The sequence below is a fragment of the Phaenicophaeus curvirostris genome, chromosome 5 (genome assembly GCF_032191515.1).
Source record: "Phaenicophaeus curvirostris isolate KB17595 chromosome 5, BPBGC_Pcur_1.0, whole genome shotgun sequence".
Lineage (NCBI taxonomy): Eukaryota > Metazoa > Chordata > Aves > Cuculiformes > Cuculidae > Phaenicophaeus > Phaenicophaeus curvirostris.
In genome coordinates this window covers 25,599,300-25,623,732 of record NC_091396.1, presented here as the reverse complement: position 1 = coordinate 25,623,732, position 24,433 = coordinate 25,599,300, and the positions used below count along the sequence as shown (strand labels likewise).

Sequence of the window (24,433 nt, the reverse complement as noted above, 5' to 3'; positions counted from 1 at the left end):
CGGGGCCGGGGAGGCGGCGGGTGAGCGGAGCCGGGCCGGCAGCGGGCGGGGCCTGGCGGTGGGATGTGTCGGTGGCTGCTGCGGGCGCCCGCTTCTGGAGGCCAAGGGGCTCCTCTGCTCCCGGCTGTGGGAAAGTGGGGTCGCCTCCCCCATGTAGGCTCCGGGGCCGTCCTGCTCCCTGTTCGGGGAGCGCAACCAAGTGCGTACGTGGCTGGACGCAGCCTTTGCCAAGTCCCTAGAATTTAAAGGTGTAAACTAGCTTTTAGGTACAATGTTTGGAAAAAAATAAAACTTCTACATTTTAAAATATAATTCCTTGTTTTGAAATCTTTAGGATTCATATTTTCCTTGCATCTGCTTTTCATTTTGATGAAACAACAAAACCAAGACATATAAGGATTTTTTAATAAGGAAGGATCTGTATCTTCCAGTTACCTGACATCAAAACCTGGAGACTCTGTAAAAAACAAGTGTCAGTGTAAGTTACTGTGAAATCCGAGGAACTAAAAGCGTTGACTACATCAAATTGCCATCAGTGCATGTTTCCTGTACTGCCTGCCTGCTCCACTTTCTGGTATACAAACTGATGTGCTAAAACATAGATCTGCCATTAAATGCTTTCAAATGTAGCTGAGCACACAGAGTAGGCATAGCCACTACTGAGTTGATTTCAAAAATAATCAATGGAATAGCTATTTTATCTTTTTGCATATTGTGGAATCATCCGAATATTATTGTCAAGTTCTGTTTGCTGTGTAGCAGTCTTAATGCCTCATCCCTGAAGGTGGTAGTTTTTTGTATATTTTAGATTCTGTTTCAGAAGTACTACATTGTAGGTACAGTTCAGTTACACATTAATTAAGTTAGTGAATCCTGTTCTGAACATGTCAGTATGCAAAGCAGGTTTTGTTCATATTATTTGCATGAAGAAAGATTTACCAAGTTATTTATCTTCAGGTGATACGCTAAACAGGAATCTGTGCTACTGGTTCTTAAAGACGTTAAAAAATGATAGTGTTATGGGACCTTGCACTAGGTTTGATTTACTGGATTAGCTTTCCTTTGTCTTTTCTTTCATATTGTGTGGTTACTTAGCTTCTTTGTTTTTACTACATATTTAGAAAAGTAATACATCTCCATACTGAAGATTCCACAAGCACATCTGTAGGTTAGTGTTCTATATTTTGTAATACTAGTGTTCTACATTTGACTGCTGGTTTAGGTTTTAAGTCTAAAAAAAGAGCACAAAAAATGAAAAAAAAATGTAATTGAAATGCTGGCATTCATTTTGTATTTTTACATATACTTCAGGAATATCTAGATATGACTATTATTAGTATCCATGATGTCACAAACATACTGTTGCAGACAGCATGGAGGAAGGACCAATGAAAAAGTGAGATTGATAGACACATAGAAATAAACACACTTCCTCCTTGATATCCTTTAATATTTCTTGAACTTTACCTAAGAAAGCAGTTCAGTAAGTAACAGAATATTTATCCTAGGTTCTCTGACAGAAGTAGCTCCTTAGGCACTTGCTGAAAATGCTTTAGTTTTCCAGGTTGTTTTGTGCTAATTATGTTGTTAATAAATGTGGTTGATCTTTGGCTATGCTGACCTCCACCTCTAACATTCCAATGCCACTGATTCCTTTGGGCCAACACTCATATGATCCTAAGCAGCTTCAGGGAGCCCAAAAGGTAGAAATCTAACCTTATAACAAGAAGTTTAAAGGTTTTTTATGGCTTTATACTCAAAACCAGTCACTATTAAATTGAATTAGCGTGAGTGCCATGTGGAGGGAAATGGACAAATGTTTTTGTTGAGGTGCAGCACAAGACAGAGGGGGAAAGATACTATAAGAAGTAAAGATGGATAAACAGAGAAGGGTGGAGTTACATGTACAATTACCAGTTATGGTGACTTGAGTCATACTTCCTCATGTTTGTTATTTTTATAAAAGATCAGACTCCGGGGATTATACAAATAAGTGAGAATCTCAGCATTACTTGTATAACCTCTGTATTTGACAAGTGAACTGTAGAGATCTGAGCTAGAAGCTAAGTTAACAGAAAGAAGAAAACAAATATTATCCTCTGTTTTATTTGAAAATCAAACTTAGTATTTTGAGCTGATTTTAATCAGTTTAATCAGTTTAATTCGTATGACAAGAATAGATTACAAGGCATTCAGACTTAGAAAGTCTGGGAGATTACTTATAGAAGGATCAAATGAAGAGAGGAAGTGCTTTTTAAAAGCATTGTCTAGTGTAATTTGGAATGTGCTTACTATGAAAGTAGGTGGCACAGTTTCTGAAATAATACCCAACACAAAAAATTGTAAGTATGTTAAGCATTCACTGAGAAATATAGGGTGAATGTGTTTATAACAAGGGGTAGGATTCAGGCACCTAAACATCAAGTGACATTTCAGATGCCTTTTCACTTTCTTATCTTCTAGCTTCTGCTATGGAAGGCACCAAGTCTCCCATAGGTCCTAGTAAATCTCGGGTTTATAAAATGTCACTAAATTACTATGTTTAGGCACTAAGTCACTCCCAAACTGTATTTACTACTTATTACTCCTTGACCTTATGTAGTATTTGTTCTCCTATGTGTTGTGCCTGTTACCTGATTAGGCAACAAAACCATTTTAAATAGGAGAACAATGAATAATCAGTGCTGTTACTTAGTGTGATGTTTCATATTAATATGTCAACATTAAAAAGTACTATATTCATGATAATTACACAGTAATTTTAACACTGCCAAATAACGAATGATTTCATCTTAAGAACTGTAGGAAAACCCAAGTACCTTTCATTTGCACAAAGACAAGGTATTTGAACAGCACTGGCTGGACACTGAGAGAATGGATTGCAGGATAGCATGGAGTCTTAGTTGGTGAATGATCATTGCTAACCATTAAATTCTGTCATGAGCTTGCAGTTATTTTTAACTTGGCATGAACACAGATATCTGTGGTAGAATTATATGTATTTTGCAATATGGTAGATTTTTCTCTGCAGGCTCTCCCTTTGCAAAATTAAAAGTCATACACCTGAAAAGCAAGTGCTATTCCCAGATTCTTCACAATAAAAATCCTATCCAGAGACCCACAGGGTTTTGAAGTCCTCGATAAACAGGCTTAAGGAAGGAAATCTTTATATAATATTTCTCAAAACATTTGCTGATCATATCACCCAAGTTTGCTTAGGGCAAAACAATAAGTTAGACATACCTGGCTGATAGGTTTTCTTACGTCCTCCGAAAACTTTCTATATATTTGGGATTTGAATATGAGCACTTTGAGAAATCTTCTCTGACAGCACAGGATGATTGTGGCATGGAGAGGTAGCCTGGTGGAGGGGACTGCTTACTTTGCAGATGTACTCCTGAGAACTTGGTCTACTGTGACTAACTGCCTGTGACCGTTTTTTTTTTTTCTTTTCCTCTGTTGTCTTCAGATGCACAACAAGGAACCCACCAGCTTCCAGAAACTTTAACTCTTTGCAGTAGAACCAGACCAGAATGACAGATAGTGATGGTAACAGCCAGCCAGCCTGTTAGTTAGATTGTAAACATCTGCAGCGTGTGCCCCTTTATAGTTTAATTTTTTACACTGCTAAGCCTGTCAAGCTCATGATCTTTTTTGAAAATTTTCAGAGCTATTGGAATATAAAAATGTCACCCGAAGTAATTTTTGAGTTCAAAATAAAAATAATTGTAATAGTTATTAGAAGAAAACAATGCCTGCTGATTGGCGTACTACTGCTTTCCCCGGAAAGCTCCACTGCAAGTATGTAGTGACACCAAAAACACAAAAGGACACGGCAAATGTGTGCAACCCAAGTGAGTGAGGGCTGACTAGAAGTCCAATTCAAATCCCACTGAAGTCATTAGGAATCTCTTTTCTACTTTAGTGGCCTTCTGATCAGACCTTAAAAGACTAATAAAACTTTGCACCCTTCTGTGGTGTTTTCCATGTTTCACAGTGCTCTTCTCCAATAAAAAATAGGCTCTGTGAAGTCCTTGGGGAACATACAGCTAGTTGTGCTGGGGCACAGAGGATAAGTCACTTGCATAACATTGCACAGCAAATAAACAGAGAAACCTGGAAAACAATTCACTCTTCATAGCTCCTTGCTTTTGTTTTCCTGGCCTTACTTCACCCACTCCGGAGTTACAATACCACAATATTTTAGAAATATCTCATCTGTCATTTGAAACTGCTGTGAGAATGGAAGTAGAAAGAGCTTGAAATGTAGTTTGATTGGTACAGCAAAACAAACATACTGAATGTCTGTGAAAATGGTCTTGAGATATTGCATAATTATAATGCATATAGGATGTGGTGGTGACTCGATGATCCAGTGGGTCCTTTCCAACCTAGTGGTTCTATGATTCTTATCTGAAATACGGAAGCCTTAGCATCCACATTGGCCTGTTACTTCTGAAACAAATATAAAAGTAGACTGTAGTGCAGAGTTGAATGCTGAGGGACTGAACTTCCCCCAAATTTAAGGCCATTCGCGTGACATTTATTTCTGTTTTCAACAGAATCTAGATGATACTTGATGGCTTCTTATCCAAGTGCTTGGCATAATCTGATCCTTGTTTGGCTCTGTGATCTGGCAAAAGAGTTACAAATGTTTGATGAAAAAATTCAACTCCCAATGGTGTCTTATTTAATATTTTGTATTCATTTTCTTCTTCTACCAGTTGACATGCTTATCTTTAGATATTTCTTTTTCCAATTACTGTGGCTAAGAAGACAGAGAAATTAAAGTTTGCTGGCAACAGCATGTCAGTTTTGGATGAGAACATGATCTCTCCAAGCTGGTCTTCTGTAACTGTCAGTGACATGCTGCTTTGAAGGAACTTGCAGCAAGTAGCTTCAGAATAGTGTAACTACAAGGCAGGAAAATAATGTTCAGAGCTGTCCAGGTCATAGCAAAAACATCTAGGATTTGCATCCTGTATTTATTTGGCAAAGAACCTGTATGAAAATGAAACAATAGACTTTTCCTTCACAATTTCCCTTTTGATAACATTGACATAGGTAGTATGTTATTAGCAGCCTACTCACTTTTCTGGAAACACTTTGTTTCACTTGATTTTCTTCTTCTGCAAATGCTTACTTAAAATAGTGTGGTTTACATCATCTTCATCCCAAATCATTCCAAATTATTTCAAATTGTGTTGAGATGTTTCCAGGCTTTTAGACATATTCTCTGCCAGTAAAACAGTCATCTCTGAGGTGGAACATAGCTGGCTTCTCTTAGGTTGCAGTGATGTAGTCCAGCTCAGCAGGTAAAGGGAAGGTTGTCTTACTGTGGTCTGAAACCTGTGAGAAAATGGCACAGGGAGTCCAGCATCATACAGTTTTTGATTTTCTGTCTAATCTAAACCCATGAATGAACAGTATTTAACATGTAGGGAGCAGGGGTTTATTTGGAGGCCAAGTCTAAAATAGTTGATTTATTTTAGCTTTGTGTTGACTGTCAAATCAAAGACGATCACAGTCCAGGGGACGGTGATTGCTGTGTTTTGGAGGAGTGCTTGGTGCACAGGAAACGTTACACTTGTCATAGGCCTCCAGGTAGTCTTTAAAGGAAGCAGTGTTTTTGAAGCCATTGGAGATTTATTAAAAAAACCCTTCTGATCATGTACGAGTTTAACAGCACTGAAATCTAACAGGATCAATGTGCTTGCTTGCAATTAAAGCTCCTGGACATATCCCTTAAAAACTAGGCATGAGAGGCACATGTTTTTGACCATTGGAAAGGTTGGCACTGAGGCTCAGTGGTGCACCTACGCAAGAAGATGCAGCTCCCATCCATGCAAACTGGCTGATGCAATAAATGTGTGCCCTTTAGGCCTCCTCTTGAAGGCAGCTGGCAAACATCCAGTTGATTTAAATGATATTACGTGATTGAATTGAGAGGTGCTGCAAGAATTCTTAGCTGAAAGTTTTTGTCCTTAGTAATTGAAAGGTTTTCTTTTAGTTTGTTGCCATAGTTCAGTTGACCCACACCTGCTCTTGGCCAAAGCTTGCTGCTGTCAGGTTTGCTTCAGGAGCTGTGCCTGTGCAGGGATGAGGTGGGAGAAAAGTAGGGCAGGATGGTAGAGCAGGGAAGACTTTCTTTTGTAGCTGCAGCTTTACAGATGTCTAGACAAGAAGGAAACAGTTGATCGCCTTTTGGAAAGTGGGTAACCTTCCTGTGCAGTCCCACTGAAAATGTTTTATCTTTCTCAGGGCAGGAATTCCCAGAATCACCCTGGCCCACTTTCACAGTGCCATCCTGGGATGTCAAAGTAGCAACCACAGTCCATAGCTAACAAACATTTGTTAAAAGTAGCCTTGAGTTCCAGCTTTACATGCCTCTTTGCACCATGGGGACTGATGATCTGCTCCCCAAACTCAAGCAACTCGAGCTCAAGCAGTAATTTGGGTGTGAGTACCCTAGTAATATCTACTTTTGTTAGTATGGAGGAAGCATAGGTTGCTGGGCCATTGGTGAGTGGTGTTTTGGATGAGGCTGTGCTTTCATGGTTACATAAACAGCTATGACAGGCTGCCGAAAGGGGCAGTCCTGCATTCTTCCCTGGCTCCCATCTCATGTCCCTTTCTGCAGTTGCTCAGGATTTTATGGCTGTAAGGCAGATCAGAAAACATGTATTTAAAACAGGACCTATGTATTTGCTTAGTTTAGTTTCAGGTTTTATATTGGTTATTTATTTTGTCTGGCCAAGAGATGGGCTGGAATGAAAAGCTGAGGGGTGAAGAAGGAACAAGGGCTGGTGGCCTTTTTGGGAGCAGCCAGCACTCAAATAGGCTTAAATTGATTCTGATTGCAGTTGTCTGATATAGGCTTATTCCTTTTGCAAAGGTGGTACATGATTCTTCATTGCTGTAGTAATATTGTAGCAAGTCAATACTACACTCACTAATGTGGAAAATGGTAGTATGACAGCAAGGAGTGGAAATCACATATTTTTCCTCCAAAAATACTACTAATCTTTGCTCTTCAAACTGGGTTTACCTTTGCTGATAACAATATAGGACCTAGGTCACTCATTTTGTGTGTAATTAGACCAGCTTTCTTGAGCAAAATTTACACAAATATAAGGGTACATATACTACATGGGGTGACTTTTAGGGTACGGCTGTCTAGGGGTCAAATTGGGATGTTGTAAGAGCATGTAGCTCCTGGCCCAGGAGAAGGGACTCTAGTGTCCTGAATCACAGTGTAGTTTCTCAGTGTCCTTAGGAGGTAGTAACCAGCTCTGATTCTGTACTTAGTCCCTTACTGCACACTTAAGACTTGCCTGTACGCCTACAATATTGCCTAACTGTGAGCAGCCAACTCACAGAGATGATTTCTGCATTGCCTTTACCAGCCTGGCCCATCACTAATGACAGCTTTTGTATTGCTGAACTAGCCACACCAAGAGAATCCCCAGAATCAAGGTCTTTAGTGCAGACTGATATGTTAAACCCTTGTGGTTAAGAGGTGTTAATAGAAATGCTTGTTGCTTAGTTCTGTATTGCAGGTTGTAAGGCAGTAGGATTGCTTTTATGAGAGATTAGCTACATTTGAAGTATTAAAGACCCCTTTGAAAGAATTTGAGATAGGTGTGGTTACTGTGCTATCTCTTTAGGGTAACAAGATCAGGCACTGTCTAGAGGTAACAGGGTATAAGAAGTAAAAATAATGTATTTATATTCAGTCTGATTTGTAAAGACAGAGGTTATAAAATCTTGAGGACAGGTGTATCTAGTAATGTTTTTTCATGAACCTATGAATGATCTAGAAATAAACATTTCTGAATATCCCTGGCTTTATTGAGAATTACTTTTGGGAGAGCAGATTTATAGTGTGGAAACTTGAGTTTAACTTATGCAAGAAGCACTAGGGAACTATATTTTTTTCCTAGAAAAAGAAAATTATGCAACGTTTTAGTGAGTTTGTAGAGAGGATTAGCTTATTTCTCTTTCCATTTGGAAATGAAGAATCTTGTTTTTTCTTCCATTGCCTATATTGTATTTTTTTTAAACCTAATAAAGCACTCAAAAATGCGTCATTAAACAGGAAGCCTATATTCTATCCTATTTTTTTGGTTTAGTAGAACTAATAACGGCATAATTGAAATCTTGCTTATACTCACTTGACCTGCCTCTGTAATTCCATGAAGAGAGCTTCTTTGGCTTAAACTGCTGGGAAGAGGAATTCATTTTGAGGAATAAAATTGACTTTGCACAATCTGCTGCTGATGAGCAAGGCTTAATGAATGGTTGCCTCAAGAAATCTCATTACAGTAATTTGGATGGATGAGCAGGAGTGAAATGCAAAATGAAGAAAATATAGTTGCTGCCTGAATGCATCACTTACTAATATTTGACTCTAAAACTATCTAGAGCCAGCACAGAAAAAAGATCAGGTATCCTTGCCTTACCTTCCTTGAAACCTCAAGTTTAGTTTGATGCCTTTTGGGAAAAATAAGATAATTTTTTTGATATCAGTAGTAGTTACTCTCTAGCAGAACAATGCAGTCATTTCATTCATAAAGGTGAGATTGTGTCCAGTTCATAAATTGTGGGTGTTTCCAATCTGTTGTCGTATATTTTTAACTTTTTTTTTCATGACTGTTCAGAGAAGTCATTGCCTTGAGCCTGTACATTGGATGATTGCTGAAGTCTTTTACTTATGTAGATTCTATTGGTTAACTCCTTAGCAAAGGTGAGAATCTGCTGGTCAGTCTGGTTTCAGCTGTTCATATCGCAAAACTTCTCTGTAGCTGACTCAGTATGCTGTCTATTTAAGAAAGACTCAGTGATAAAGTAGGTAGGAAGCAGCTGAAAACCAAAGTGGAATCAAAATGAAAAATACAAAAACTTTGATAGGTTGAGATATGTTTCTGAAGACTTCTATTGTTCCATCCATTCTAACTGTATGTTCAGTTCCAGAGATAGTAGATGTTCTCCAAATACCATTGTCTGTAGTTGTTTTCATTTAGGATGATGTAATAGCACCCTGCAGTTCTTCAAAATAACTGAAAACAGGGACTGACAGGTAGTTCTAGCTGCCAGTCTTTCTTCTTTATTGTTTGAATGAATGGCTGTACATCTGACAGAACCTAGGCTTTTATTAGGACCTAGCTGATTTTTTCTTTCCATGGCAAATATTCTGTAGATATTAATAACAGTTGTGCAAGAGAAGATTTGGTCAGTTGGACTATCACCTTAGTAATCTCTTTTGCATTTGATTTCTTACTTTAGGTGTTTTTTAAGCAAAACTGTGAAGTTCCCTTAAAAAGCGATGGAGGATGGATACCAAAATGACAAATAGGATTTCCTCTGCTCTTTTCCAATTTAGGGTTTATTAAAATATGAATAATTTAGTGAACTCACGTTCCAAAATATAATTTTTTTCCCTTCAGAAGAAAAAATATGGAAATGTGGCCTGAGAATTACAAGTTATTTTATTTTCTTAACCCAAGATAAGTAACTTTCGCATAGTTGATAGAAGTTCTCATATACTAGTGCCTGTAATAATTACACTGGCTGTAGTGAAGAGCTGTTCTGGATTTACTGCTTTGACTCGAGTAAATCTTCAGTTCATTTTCTGGTACAAAAAGCTGTTAGTCTTGAGAAAGTAATCTTTTTTTTGAAAATACCTAGGGAAATACCTAGGGAATACGTTTGAAATACCTAGGGAATTTTCTTTTTTTTTTTTTTTTAGTGGCTGTAGAATGTGGCATTCACTGAGAAAGCTAACATTCAGCTTGGTTAAGGATAGAACTGTTCCCCCAAATTGCTTTTCAATTTTCCAGCTTTGTAGAGCATTTTTGAGTAAAGGAATCTAAGCCTTATTGCCTTCCATCCTCTAATTTGTTTATAAATAATTTAAACTCTTGTGACTCAGTTTTTTTATCTGCTGTTTGAAATAATATTTGCTTACTCTTCCTCATGGGACTGTTGTGAAGTTTATTTCATTAGTGTTTATAATGGACTTGGAGATCCTAGTCGCCAGATGCCAAAGAAAAACAAAAAAAAAATTACCATTTTCTTGATTAAATATATTTATAGTTCTTTTTTCTTTGGCACTAGCCTTACAAAACACTGGAGCCTTTCATATAATGAAATTTACCTCAAATTATGACTATAATAATGGAACAATAATGAGGAATAAAAGGCATTGCTTCCCTCTGAAACCACAGTAATTTCCATAAACTACTTCAGAGTCTGGTGAATTACATTCTTCCTGGTTAGACCACAGAGAGATTAAGATTGGTTTCTTTTTTTGTAAAACATTTAGTAAACTTTAGGTCATGTGGGTGTGCATGTGTTTTTATATCTTTAGACCATTAGTCATCTTTACAAGCTGGCAATCCAACAGAATTAGTGTTTGACATCAGAAATGATGCTTTTTTTTTTTTTTCTGCTGGGCTCTGAAAAATTCTTGTTTGATCTTATTTAACTTTAAAATCAGGTTGGTTGCTTCTCCTTAGTGTAACCGATTTGAAGTTTTACTGGGGATTTAAGTTCTTGTTCCCAAAAGACACTTCTTAATCTGTGATGAATCAAAAGAAGAAACATGGGAATACGTGAAAATGAAGCACTTAGTGTATAATGCACTCTTATGCCTTTATCACATTTATATATGCAATCTGATCATTCACATTTTTTAGTTAAGTTGCCATTGTGTAAGACAATCTGTTAGTTAACTGTGTCTGCATTGTCACCTGTGTTTTTCTGCTTCTAGTAGTTTGGTCCTATGTGTATGAAAAATTCGTAATATTATTAACTATTCAGAATCACACAGCTGTTAAAATGTGCTTACACAGCTTTTATAAGTGAGGGGCAAGCTTAACTTCAGCATACTTCACTTAGCTGTTTCAGGGCCATTACTTCCCTTATAATCTGTTGAAGCGATGAAGACAGGCTGGAAAACTATTGCTATTTAGGCTGGACATTAGGAAAAATTTTTTCACAGAAGGGTCATTGGGCACGGGAACAGGCTACCCAGGGAAGTGGTTGAGTCACCTTCCCTGGGTATTTAAGGCACGGGTGGATGAGGTGCTAAAGGGTATGGTTCAGTGTTTGATAGGAATGGTTGGACTCGATGATCCGGTGGGTCTCTTCCAACCTGGTTATTCTATGACTCCATGATTCAATGTGGCTGAAGACTGGAGCTTTCAATTCCAGAAAAGCCTTTTTATGTGGTTCCATTAGATCTCAGAATTTGTCCCCTTGTCAAGAGTGCTCCTCGCCTTCCTACATGGCTGCCCAGTTCCATCATACCCTCCCATCCTGTGTGCTGTTTCAGCATACACACACACACACAGAATCACTAGGTTGGAAAAGACCCACTGGTTGATCGGGTCGAACCATTCCTATCAATCACTAAACCATGCCCCTCAGCACCTCATCCACCTGTCATATAAACGCCTCCAGGGAAGGTGACTCAACTACCTCCCTGGGCAGCCTGTTCCCAATGCCCCAGTGCCCAATGACCATTTCCGTGAAAAATTTTTTGTGATGTCAAGCTTGAACCTCCCCTGGTGGAGCTTGAGGCCATTCCCTCTTGCCCTTTCCCATGTTACTTGGGAGAAGAGGCGAGCTTCCTCCTCTCCACAACCTCCTTTCAGGTAGTTGTAGAGAACAATAAGGCCTCCCCTCAGCCTCCTCTTCTCCAGTCTAAACAACCCCAGCTCTCAGCAGAGAACAGAGGGAGAATAACCTCCCTGGAGCTGCTGGTCATGCTGTTTCTGATACAAGCCAAGAAGCCATTGGCCTTCTTGGCCACCTGGGCACACTGCTGGCTCGTGTTCAGTTGGCTGTCAACCAACACCCCAGGCTCTTCTCCTCCAGGCAGCTTTCTAGACAGACTTCTCCTAGTCTGTAGCACTGCATAGGGTTGTTGTGCCCCAAGTGCAGGACCTGGCATTTGGCCTTGTTAAACCTCATGCCATTGGTCTCAGCCCAGCAGTCCAGCCTGTTCAGATCCCTTTGTAGAGCCTCCCTACCCTCCAGCAGATCAACACTTCCACCCAGCTTACTGTCATCCGCAGACTTGCTAAGGGTGCACTTAATACCTTCATCCAGGTCATTGATAAAGGCATTGAATAGGGCTGGACCCAGCACTAAGCCTTGGGGAACCCCACTTGTAACTCCTCATTGTGACTTAGCATACCCTCCAAAATCTGTGTTTAGTGGCTTTGGTGCTATAGTGAGTAATGAACTTGCAGAATGATGAATTCAGTCCAAGTTTTGAATGTACGGGTGTCCCAATTGTTAAATCCAGCATGCTAGTGAGTGGTGTTTCTGCAAAGAAGGCAGATGTTGTAAGACTAGGCAATTTAAAATGAAGGGGAATGAACATCATTAAGGGAGACTGGCACCTCCATGGCTCATATTACCCAAGGACATACATTTCAGGCATAGATGATCACAGTCTCTCCCTTTGTACTTAGAATTATTATGTCCACTTGAATTTTGGAAGAAATGTTGTATCAAGTTCCATTGAAAAGATCAGAACTTCATAAGGAGAGAAGAAAAATTTGACATTCTGATGCTCATCTGTGTGAATTAGGGAGTGTTCAGTTAGTTTCTTTTCTGCCTACAGATTACATACAACTCTCTTCTTTCTATTGCAAAAGTAACCTGCTAAAGCAGATACACCTATTTGACTGTCAAGGTCTGGATAATGGGAGAGCAACTGTTGAACAACAGTGTCCTTGATCAATTTATTAATAGCCATGAGCAGTCATATGAAGACTTTCTGAGTACATGCACTTATCTTTTGAAAGGTATGTAGCTTCCCAAATAGAAATTGCAGCCAGAGAGGAAGCAGTACTATTTAGTGTTGTTCTGCTTCTTTCTAGCTTTGTGATCCTAGGCAAATCCTTGTGATGCTTCTGTTTCTCTATCAGCAGTGGGATCCCAAAGGACAACTTTCATTAGCTTGGTTTGCAAACAGCTGAGGTAGGTCTCTACAGGTGTTTTGCCATGTTCTGCTTGCTTTAGGGAAGTGGGAGAATGTGCACTATTTGGAAGGGTAGGATTTTCCTAAGTACGTCCTGCATTGTTTTGCTGGAGGTGTTTCCATAAAAGAAGAAGAGCCTAAGGGAAGTACTTAATATAACTATGTGGCCTAAAATTAGGAGTGCACGGTTTGGATATGTTCACAGATTTACTAACACTGGCTTGTTGTACTATGCTGTCGTGTGCACCAAGCTAAGAGAAAAATTGGATGAAGGCACATAAGGACATCAGAACATCAGATCAGGATGATTAGACTGGAAAAGTCTCATGCACTGCAGATGAAGTAAAAGGTGAGGCTTAACCTTATCTGAGCATTGCTGAATTACAGACAGTTCAGGTGTGGATCCAAATTCTGTAGCTCAGTTTCATTTCTTTTGGCCATATTAAGTCAGTTACCATAAAAATAAATGCGAGCTACACTTAGAGTTCTCTTTACCACTGCTTTGCACTAAAATTGATGTCCTCATCTTATTGCAGAAGCACAGTAAGCACTGTATTTTTCAGTTACAGTATGTGGCATGCTCCATTGATTGACACTGAGAAGTCTGTCCTGTCAGTCACAGACACTGAGCAGAAAACCAGTGGAGGAGTTGAAGCTGCCATAGACATAATCTTGTGGCAACCTTCTGTCTCCTCCCAGTAAAAAGAAGAGAAAGGAGACACTGGGGGAAGAGATAAGAGACTTGAAAATTAGACATAAAGACGACTCTGGTCGTCTTTATGTATGATTGATACACTGGGGATAGCTCCTGTTTTAGAAGTATGCTGCATATGATGATGCTACGTGCAAAAATCCTCAGCATGTATTTCAGTCACTTTCATTGTCACTATAGCATCTGCCACTAAAGCTGTATAAATAGTAGAGCTATAGCTGCATCAAATGCTTAGAAATGCAGTTTCCTATGCTGGTGTAAACAAAACAACTCAGCTTGTTTTCCTCCCACCTTCATTTTCCTTTAAAAATACCCAAAGGTGCTGATTTGCATTATAAACTAATGATACCATAAAGCAATTTTCACTCGTGCATGATTTTGTACTAGCTCTGTAGTTGGGATTGCAAGGATATTTTCATCAGGAGTTTCCACATTATTCTTGAAAGAATCTCAGAAGAATGATTTCCAAACATTTAATTTTTCTTCATTTAATTTACACACAGTGGAATTGAAAAGAATATAGGTTGAGTACAAAAACCTGAGCATCCTTGACTATTCTGGCCTATCTAAAAAGAACACTTTGAGGCTGTAAATGTCAGCCTGTAGTAAACTTCTATGAACACATTAAGGTCTTCTGCTGACAGAGTAGTTCCATCCTTGTTAATATGGGAAACTATCAATGAATTTTTGCATTCCAGACCTTCACTGGCTCAAGAAAATTACATTATTAGAATGTTGTCTTCTTATATCTGAATTTGTGGTACTCCCTTTGGCTTCTCTATAGAGTAAGAATAAAGATCCTGTTCTTCCTTGTGTTATTTGAAAATATATTCTCTTAGCTCAAGTAGAACAAGATTTGGAGTCAAAATAAGGTCCTCCTAAATTCTGTGTAATTCATTTATAATTGGGAACTTTCTTAAACTGTTTTATTGATTCTGTAACGGATGAACGCTTAAGGGCTAGGTTAAATATAAGGTAGTCCCTTAATTTTCCTTTGTACAGCATCCAAAGTGTGGTTTTTAGTCAAAAAATAATATGAACAAAATGAATAGATAGGTGAAAAGGCTCGTGAACCCTTGGAAAATAATTTAGTAATTAGAGCACAGGTCCAGAAAGATGAGTTTTTTCATGCCCATTGTAAAGCTTTGCAGAAGTTTTCAGCATCTGGAAAAAAATGACCATGTCTTGTGGAAATCCAAAGCAAAGATATTGGTAAGAGGAATAATTTCATTAGTATACAATACATTTGTGCTATTCTTAGAATTATTGAACTCCCATATGTTTCAGCCGAGTTACATATTTACTTTTGTTAGTTTATTCTTTTGGCTTTGAGTATAAAACCAACTAATTGACATTTGTTTTGAGGTTGTACAATGCCCGTATGTTTTTTAAGTCCAAAGAAAAATAAGGAGTGATTTCTTGACTGTGCAGTTCAAAAAGTCTCAGAAAACTTGGATTTACAAAGGAACGGATGACACAAATTTCTGTAGGTGTGGTCTATGAGTGGTATCTTAAAAAGTAAACACTTCCTAGACCAACATTGGATAAAATCTCATGGAATTAGACCCAGTCCCCCCTTTTAAAAATACTACCATGCAGGACAAGAGGGTCTTTCAGATCTTAGGAAAAGTGTTACAGTGTTTGAAATCTGCTGGAGAGAACTATGATGTCTAAAATTAGAATGCAGCATCTGCTCTTTTTTCCAAACTCAGAGGAAGATTGGGAAATTCACTGGAGCATAAATTATCTCTGACCTTTCTCCCACAACCCCAGAAAAAAGATGGTTCAAGCTTCGAATTTTTCAACTAGATTTTAAATTACTCCTTTCCCACTTTTAAAAATACGTGATCCTGGATCAGTCAGCTGCATAGAAAAATGCTGCCATAAATAAAAGTCTTACCCAAACCCAAATTTAGATTCACTATTTTATCATGATTCTGGGCATTTGACCACCAGTATTAAATTCAGTCCATTCCTGCTGTTAATTTTGCTGTTTCATATACTTCACATCGCCTGGTGGTGCATTGAAGTCTGAGGACTTTGGTCTTACCCGTCTCTAAGCAAATCTGAGTATAATCTTTGTAGTCTTGGTGCTGTTGTTTTGATGCTTCTGTGCCAAGCAGAGGAAGTTGGAAGGTGGCTGACTGCTTCTCTGCTTCCAGGTGGCATGCAAGAGCCATATTCTGTGTTTTGATCAAGTGAATTTAATTCCCTAGTGAATGCTAAGTGATGTATATAGTTCGCAGTCTATTTGATGGTAGCTATCTGCTTCCTTTTTTTTTGTTAACCATGTTTAGAAGAAACAACAGCTTTAAACTTCCTACATAAGTGACAGTGAAGGCACTTTACAAATGTGAGTCTTAAGAGCAGAAATCAGAAAACTATATAGGAAATGTCAGTAAGTTCACTTTAATTTTAAAAATGGACCAGTAGGACAATGCTAACCCCAAGAGACATTTTCACCTTTCTTCTTATAAGTGCGTTTGCCAATAAAAGCAACTAGGTAGTGCAATAAAACAAATTAATCTGTCATCCCCAGGGAACTTAAGCAGAGCATGAAACATGGAAGAAGCATCAACTCAGAGCTTTTTATTGATTGGAAAGAACTGACTGGGAGAAAAAAATTGCAATTTTCTATTGATCATAAATTTAGTATCTATCTCTATGAAACCTTCATTCAATATAGTATAATATCACATATCATACAGTACCGCCGAATGTAGAAACCTCCCAGACATTGGGATGCAAACAGCAGAATTTTTCTTTTAAATAATATCTGATCTGTTTAATGGATATTTGTTGTCCTTGGATCTTAGTGGTATTTGCTATGCAAAGTACTTCATCTCCACTCACAGAAAAAAAATTAGGCGTAAAGGTGCAGAAGCTCACTGTCAGCACCAGAAAAGGACAGAGGCACTTGGACTCCTGGAAACTTTGACAGCCCCTAAACAATAGTGCTTCCCTAATAGCAAGTCTTTGTTCTTTTCTGTGATGCCTTTATTACTAAACAATTTCTAAGGATTGTTTCTGATTGAAAAAAAAATGTAATTTCATTCTGTTGCATAATTTAGATTTTCTACAATGTAGAAAAGGGAATTATTTAGTAATTTTTCCTGTTGATACTTTAATACAGATTCCATCATATAGTGGCATATTGGCTATAGACAGTTGAATTTGGTAGTACTATGAAAGCAGTAACACAGAATGAACTCTTGCTCTAGCTTATCTCCTTGCCTGGAAAGGCATTGAAATGTGCTAAGTGTAGCTGTTGGCTAAGTTACATGTCATTGCAGTAAGGTGAAGAAGCATTGTTAGTCCTCTTCTCCAGATGTGGAAATGACACAAACCAAATAACATCAGAGATCAGAGCTGTATAGTGGCTTGCCAGGACAGTCAGAAACAGAAATTGAGTGACCTCACTTGTAGTTTAGTGGTGAACTGTTTATAAAATTGTGTGCTTTTCTGTGTCCAGTACAAAATCACATAGAAATGTCTGATTTCAAGGAAGTATGTATTTGGCTTTAAATAAACAAAACAAACAAAAAAATCAGGCCTTTTTGAAGATGCCTTAATGTCTTAATTATAACATCCAAAATTGAACATTTTTTAAACTCCTGGGCTCTCTGACATTGTATTAATTTGTTCCCAGCTCTTGTAATGTTTGTATGATCTTATTCGTTAAGAAAGGAACACTTTGTAGGGAGATGTTAGATGCTTTTAATTATATACAATTCACTTGTTTCTTGCAGTGCTTATCTACCTACCTACTAGTGCTGAATTCTTTTAGAATGCAAGTATGCATGTTTTCAGAATCAGTTCTGAAAAGTCCTGATTTATTAGTATATCTCCTGCTCATTTAAAGGTCTTCCAACATGGGTATGTAATATAGTTTCTTTGCGCTGAGAATGGATTTAAGCACATTTGTGGCTGCTTTGACTGTAGAGAAAAAAAAAAAAAAGCAAATGTAACAAAAACATTGCTTATTTAAGTAATAAACTTAAATACATCTGTAGCTAAGTTTCAAAGTATGGCTCAGTGTAGCCAAGACTCAAAAGGAAGTGTGGAGTTCCTATACACTGAACTAGTATTCTTCCATTAGTTACTGTCTAGTTTAAAGCTCTTCCTAAACTATTCCTCAGACATAATTTCTGGAATGTAACACATATTTACATTCTACAAAGGACAGTTGATTTTCTGAAGCCATCATAAGCAGGCCCACCTTTATCAGCCTCTGGAAAAAGTATTCCAGCTTTTCTATCTTGATACAATTATAATTAAATTATAATTGCAAAATACTCTCAGTTGTACAGCTTGTGCCTTTACAAAGCTTTTTATCCCACCACATAAACAATCTTTATTGTTAGAACTAGAAAACTGATCTAGTATGTTGGTATTGCTTGATAGTGATAGATCCTGCTTGATCCCTGGTAGATATTAAGAGGTGTAGCTCCCTTAATAGGACTCTTCTGGTTAATAGAAGCTGAGGATCTGCTCTAAAATTTATGTCATGGCTTTCTGAATTTTTAAAAGATTATTTTTCATAATAATCTATTGGAAGTAGCAGGATTTTGCTCATGGCTGGCTGCTGAAGTGGTCAAGTACACATTTGCCTTATTTAGCCATTATAAGATTCAAATGAAGAAGGTATTCAGCAGCAGCACTGTTGAACTGTGGAAGAATAATACATACTTTTAAATGATCAGCAGGGGTGAATGTGATATAAACACAAAATATAGCCCCTTTTCTAACATTGACGCTATCTAAAGCACAACTGAGACATATGTATTGGTACAGATAAACACTACATAAAACTAGAATGTGAAAGTTCCACTAAGGAAAAAAGGAAAGATACTAACACAGTAAAAGAACTGTTAGACTATTGAAAATGAAATCGTTTTGAATAAGTATTGATGTAGCTTAAGCTGAAGCAGGTGTGTGAGAGTGGCTGAAATATACTTGACAGTAACAGTCATTTATCTTTCCCCTCAAGGAGCACGTAAAAATCCTTTCCTGTATAGTATTTAAACATACTACAGTAAGACAAGTATAAAAAAATGGCAGTAAAAAAATAGTAATTTGGACTTAAGAGTTTATCCTTTTAAATCAGAAATAGTCCCACTGAAGTTACTTGTCCCAGTTCATGGAATATGCATTTATCCTAGGTTGCATCGTGGTGTAGTGAAATTTCCTTAGGAAATTTGCATTACTGAGAAACTAATCAAGCCCTTTTAGTAATTCTTATATTGGAATATTATGGTACAGATTGTAGTAATTACTAATTACTATATTACTGATTTTTCTCCTTTTTTAAGGGAAAAAGGTAAAAATATGCTTTTTTGCTTATTGTTTGTTATTTAATTAGGGTAAAATCAAAGACATTAGGGGAAAAGGCTGCACAACCTGAATCTCAGTTCTGGTGGAACAAAGAAAGAGTTCTGTAGGGATGAGTGAGTTGTACTAGGGAAACAGCATTTTAAAGAAAGGGGATTCAGCAGCAAAAATACCCTTGTTAATTGGAGGTGAAGTGTAGAAATGGAAGACTGCAGCGTTTGACATGTTGGACTCTTTAAGTTGTGTTAGAAATACTAATTTGCACACTTAGAAAAGTATTTATTTACCGTATAGATCAAATTAATTTGACAGAAGAGCTCTGCTTGGTCAGTGCCACTGCGAGATTACTGTCATTGAAATTAGTGAGTGTTTTTGTAAAGTAGGATTGGAATGAGATGAGCAATTCAGATGCTGAGGGCTGGCAGACATGCTATAGTATCTATGTAACATCCACTGCCTTTTTGGGTGGCAGCAGAAGGGTAAGCAGGGTGCCCTAAGACTATTAAAACAGCACTTCATAATGAAGTTTAAGACTGAAAGGACTCTGTCCCCATCCTCCTGAATTGCACCTGGACTGCTCTTACTTATGGACAGGCACATAGGCCTCTCATGCTAAAATCATTCATGTACTTACTAGATGGAGTACTTTGGCTTTTTGTCAGGAAAAGCTGGACAAACTGCATTGATTTACAGAGATTTATGCATTTAAGTACATGCAAATGGGAAGACAGCTCAGAACAGGTTTTCCAGGCTAAGTAACTTTAAAATAAAACACTGCATTTTATTCTCAGCTGGGCAATACGCAAGCAGAGGGAGGCTGCAAATTTTAGTTGGGTTACTGCAGAAAATCCTGCACCTGGTGATTGAATGATCAAAAAGAAGTTGAAGGCTTTAAAAATTATCTTCCCAACAAATTGGATTTTTGGCTTTGAATCTGTTTTTTCCTCTTACAGCTTGGCTTTTCACGGTATCACAGAATGGTGGGCATTAGAAAGAATCTCTGGTTCAGTCTAGTTCAACCCCTGTGCCAAAGAAGGTTCACCTAGAGCAGGTTGTACAGGAACCCATCCAGGCAGCTTTTGAATATCGCCAGAGAAGGAGACTCCACAACGTCTCTGAAATCCTGTTCCAGTGCTCTGTCACCTTCACAGGAAATAAGTTTTTACTCATGTTGAGTTGGAACTTCCTGTGTTACACTTTGTGCCCATTGCCCCTTGTCCTGTTGCTGGGTACCACTGAAAGGAGTCTGGCACCATCCTCCTGACACTTGCCCTTTAGATATTCATAAGCATTGATAAGATCTCCTCCAGGCTAAACGGACCCAGGTCTTTCAGACTTTCCTCATAAGAGAGATGCTTCAGTCCCCTAATCATCTTCATGGCCATCCGCTCTACTCTCTCCAGTAGTTCTTTATCTTGCTTGAAGTGGGGAGCCCAGAACTATACTCCAGATGGGTTCTCACTAGGGCAGAGCAGAGGGGAAGGATAACTTCCCTTGACCTGCTTGCTACACTCCTCTTGATACACCCCAGGGTACCATTGGCCTTCTTGACCACCAGGGCACGTTGCTGGTTCATGGTTATCTTGTTGTCTACCGCGACTCCAAAGTCCTTTACTGCTGATCAGCTTTCCAGCTGGTCATCTCCTAATCTGGACAGGTGCATGGAGTTATTCCTACCTGGGTGTGGGACTCAACATTTGCCTTTGCTGATCTTCATTACATTCCTCTCTGCCCAACCCTCCAGCCTGTCCAGGTCTCGTTGAATGGCAGCACAGCCTTCTGGTGTATCAAGCACTCCTCTCAGTTTTGTGTCATGAGCAAACTTGTCCCCTCATCCAGGTCATTGATGACTATGTTGAAAAAGACTGGGCCCAGTACTGACCCTTGGGGAACACTGCTAGCTACAGGCTTCCAACTAGGCTCTATGTTGCCAATCACAACCGTCTGAGCTCTGCCATCTATCCTGTTCTTAATACAGCTCATGAGTCACTCATCTAACCTAACTTCCTTATCTTACACTTCCTAAGCATATCTATAAGGATGTTATGGGATACAGTGTCAAAAGCCTTGCTGAAGTCAAAGCAGGCAACACCCACTGCTCTCTCCTCATCCATCCATGCAGTTATGCCATCATAGAAGGCTATCAGATTGTTCAAGCATGATTTCCCCTTGGTGAATACATGCTAACCACTCCTGATAACCTTCTTTTCCTTCAGATTCTTGGAGATGACGTCTAGGCTGAGCTGTTCCCTCACCTTTACACAGATGTAGGTGAGGCAGACTAGGCTGTAGTTGCCTGGGTCCTCCTTCTTGCTCTTTTTGAAGATAGGAATGATATTAACTTTTCTCCAGTCCTTTATGGTGAATGAACCAAGCATCATTAACAGTTTACATAGTTGCAAACAGGTAAATACAGGTACTTCTACTACAATGCGTTACAGTCTTTTGAACATTTCAGAGTGATATTTTATGGAAACATTTCAGTGACAGGGTTTGTTCTTGTTTTAGAATGTGTCTCTTTGCTGATGGTATGTTTGAGGTATGGAGATTGTGAACGAACATGAAATTGGTACTCATGAACACTGTGCAAGACAGTTTCATGTTACTGTGAGTAAAATTATTCTTTTTCATGAGTCCTGCACAAAGTGACTGTGTTATTTGTGTTCCAGGTTTTCCATCAAAGCATGATTTGGAAGGGATTTAAGGGATTCACAGACTTTCAGTCCACTATTTTTAGGACAAAGAAGTAAATTGGAGACTACAGTAGTAGCTTTCCTGTATTTTATTTTTTAATAGTTAAAGGGGCCTGTTTTTCATTTTCACCCAATTTTGGTTCTGGAATGAATTCATTGACTTGAAAAAATGCAGGAAATACCTGATAGTTTATGTTGTTTTGTCTAGTGTATTATTCCAAGCCAAGTTTTCTGCAGTATGTTATTGACTGCTGCATCTGGTCTGGCTTTGAAATATTTTAAATTATGAGACACTTCTTTTGGGGCTACTATTTCATCTAACAGATTTCAGTGACAGGAAGTTTTTCCTGATAATCCTGGCGGTTGTCTTCTCTGGCTTTGTGATAAGTGACTCCATTACTCTTTGAAATGTGTGAGTGATCAGCAGACATTTTCAAAACATTCTCTTCCAAATTGGAAGAGAGAATTTTGGACAACATAGAGGGTAGATTGTGGGAGAGAAAAAAAATACCAGGCTGGATATACTTCCTGTTAGAAATGTGTTTGAAGTCTCCAAAATACTTTTCAGTGACACACAATTATGATGGATGCTACTCTTGAGAGACTCAAATTTACTTTTGTAGAGACCTAAGCTGGCTTGTTGTTTCATTATTAAGGTTCTGACGTGGAATTTCTGAAAAGGAAGACTGAAAAGCTCTCTGCAGAATGAACATGTGAATACTTTCTATCATTTAGCCTTCTGCTGCTGCTACTTTTTGCTGTGTTTGGATACCTTATTTTGGACTTCTGTCACATGTTGTAAAGGCCAGTGTTGTACATTTGAGTCTTGGGAGGTTGAGAACTGTGACTATGAATAATAAGTCAATTATTACTTAGTCAGGGGAAGGCAAAATGATCTTCTTGAAGGGAAGACTTGAATGTGATCCTTCTTCTTCCCCCTTCTCTTTCAAAGTAAGGGCAGAAAAAATTGACATTCACAACACTATCAAAGGAATATGGCTGTGATATTTCTCTGCAGATAGTAGTTTCTTCTTCAAGCGAGCCAGTTATGTGATACACACATGGAGAAACTACAGTTATAAGTAGATACTTCAGACATCTGAAGGTGGATCTTACTGGCTCTGAGGGGACTATGCTTGAGGTTAGCAGTGAAATGTTTGATTCACTTCCACCCCTCTAATTTATGTGGCATAGCCTCATTATGCACATGGTTGCATAGCTGATATTCTGACTGCAGCATACATTTTACAACTGCTTTGAGTTGCTTAGACTTTTTTCCTTCACTTGCAGTCATGAGTCTAGTATCACACTGCAGTTGTGAATGTTTCATCAAATGTAATGTTTGATATTCCATAAGCCAATAACTCTTCAATGGTTTTAACCAGATAAGAGTTTCTGGCAGCAGTTTATGATGGAACCCTTAGGAGAAGGGGTAGTGCTTCTAGCTGTGGTCTGTAGTTGGTAAACGGTGCATAAATACTATGAATGCACTTGATTTCTTATTAGCTCATTTAATCTATCTAGCTTTTTAACTGTGACAGTAGCTCAGCTGCCCAGAAAATACATAATGTAATAAAATATGTTTGTCAGCTCATGTGTTCTGTATAATTATAACTGCCCAGCTATATGTCATAGGTCTTTTCATGCTAAAAGTGATATTGTTTTACTTGGAGAATTCAGAATCTATATATTCGAGAAGGATGATCTGATTTATATCCCAGAAGAATTACCACAGTGGTGTCCAAGATAGACATAGGCTTATGCAAGAATATCATGTTTATTCAGAGCCTGTTTGCTGTATGAATTATTTTGCTTATTATTCCAGCTGATGATGCCTTTCATCTCTCTGTTGATCTGGCTGAGAAAAGTGTATGGCTTCCAGAAGCTTTTTCTCACTTCTCATACATAAAGGCTCCTAACGTGCATAGGTAGGATATTGGACACTCAGTACCTACTGGGACTTACTTATTGGGTCTGCACGTGTTTGACTACATAATTTGCTAATACACACATACCATAAAATACATTGGTATAATTTTGTGGCTTCTGAGTCTTCAATGGTTTAGTGTTTGATAGTAATGGTTGGACTCGATGATCCAGTGGGTCTCTTCCAACCTGGTTATTCTATGATTCTATGATTCTATGATTCTAATATCAAACTTGTCAGTTCCTAATATGAAACAGTTAGTACGTTCTATTTTACCACTAAAATAACAAAAGATTGAAGCTTTTGAGCTAGTTGTCTAGTTTTCTTATGAAATAGGGTGACAGTAAAAATATCTTCAGATAGTGGGTGACAATTTTACCTGTCAAAAATTTAAAAAAGGATTTCCTGTGTAATACTGCTTCATTACATGACTTGAAAAAGAGAGTGTGTAGGAAGAAGAGACTGTCCGTATGTACTGCTGTTTCCAAATACTCTTTTAGGAAAGTACATGCTAAAAAAGCAGGGAGAAGCCAGATACAGTGTCAAGAGACATGTGATGTAGAAATTATTCACAGTATCCATCTGTGGTCTAAGCCTCAAAATATGTTTGCTAGATTGCTGTGGTCTGGTCTTATTTACTTTCAATGAATCTTGACTCTTACAGTGTGGACTTAGGTTATGCCCAGACTGCCAGCCCTTTCTGTGCGTAATAGTAATTAACTACAGCACAGAGCTGTCCCTGGGGATTAATAACTCTTTGGTGGATGGCTCAATGT

General features: G+C 38.3%; 2 protein-coding genes across 2 annotated transcripts in view; one reads left to right on the top strand and one right to left on the bottom strand.

Annotated features, from left to right (window-relative positions):
- Positions 1-24,433, bottom strand: part of TRAF6 (TNF receptor associated factor 6) — a 372,770-nt gene that overhangs the window by 44,355 nt on the left and 303,982 nt on the right. The gene's annotated exons all lie outside the window — the stretch shown is intronic.
- Positions 12,673-24,433, top strand: part of IFTAP (intraflagellar transport associated protein) — a 32,045-nt gene continuing 20,284 nt past the window's right edge. The window contains 1 exon segment of the mRNA XM_069858133.1: positions 12,673-12,818. Within this exon segment, the coding sequence (XP_069714234.1) occupies positions 12,716-12,818 (103 nt within the window). The 5' untranslated portion in view covers positions 12,673-12,715.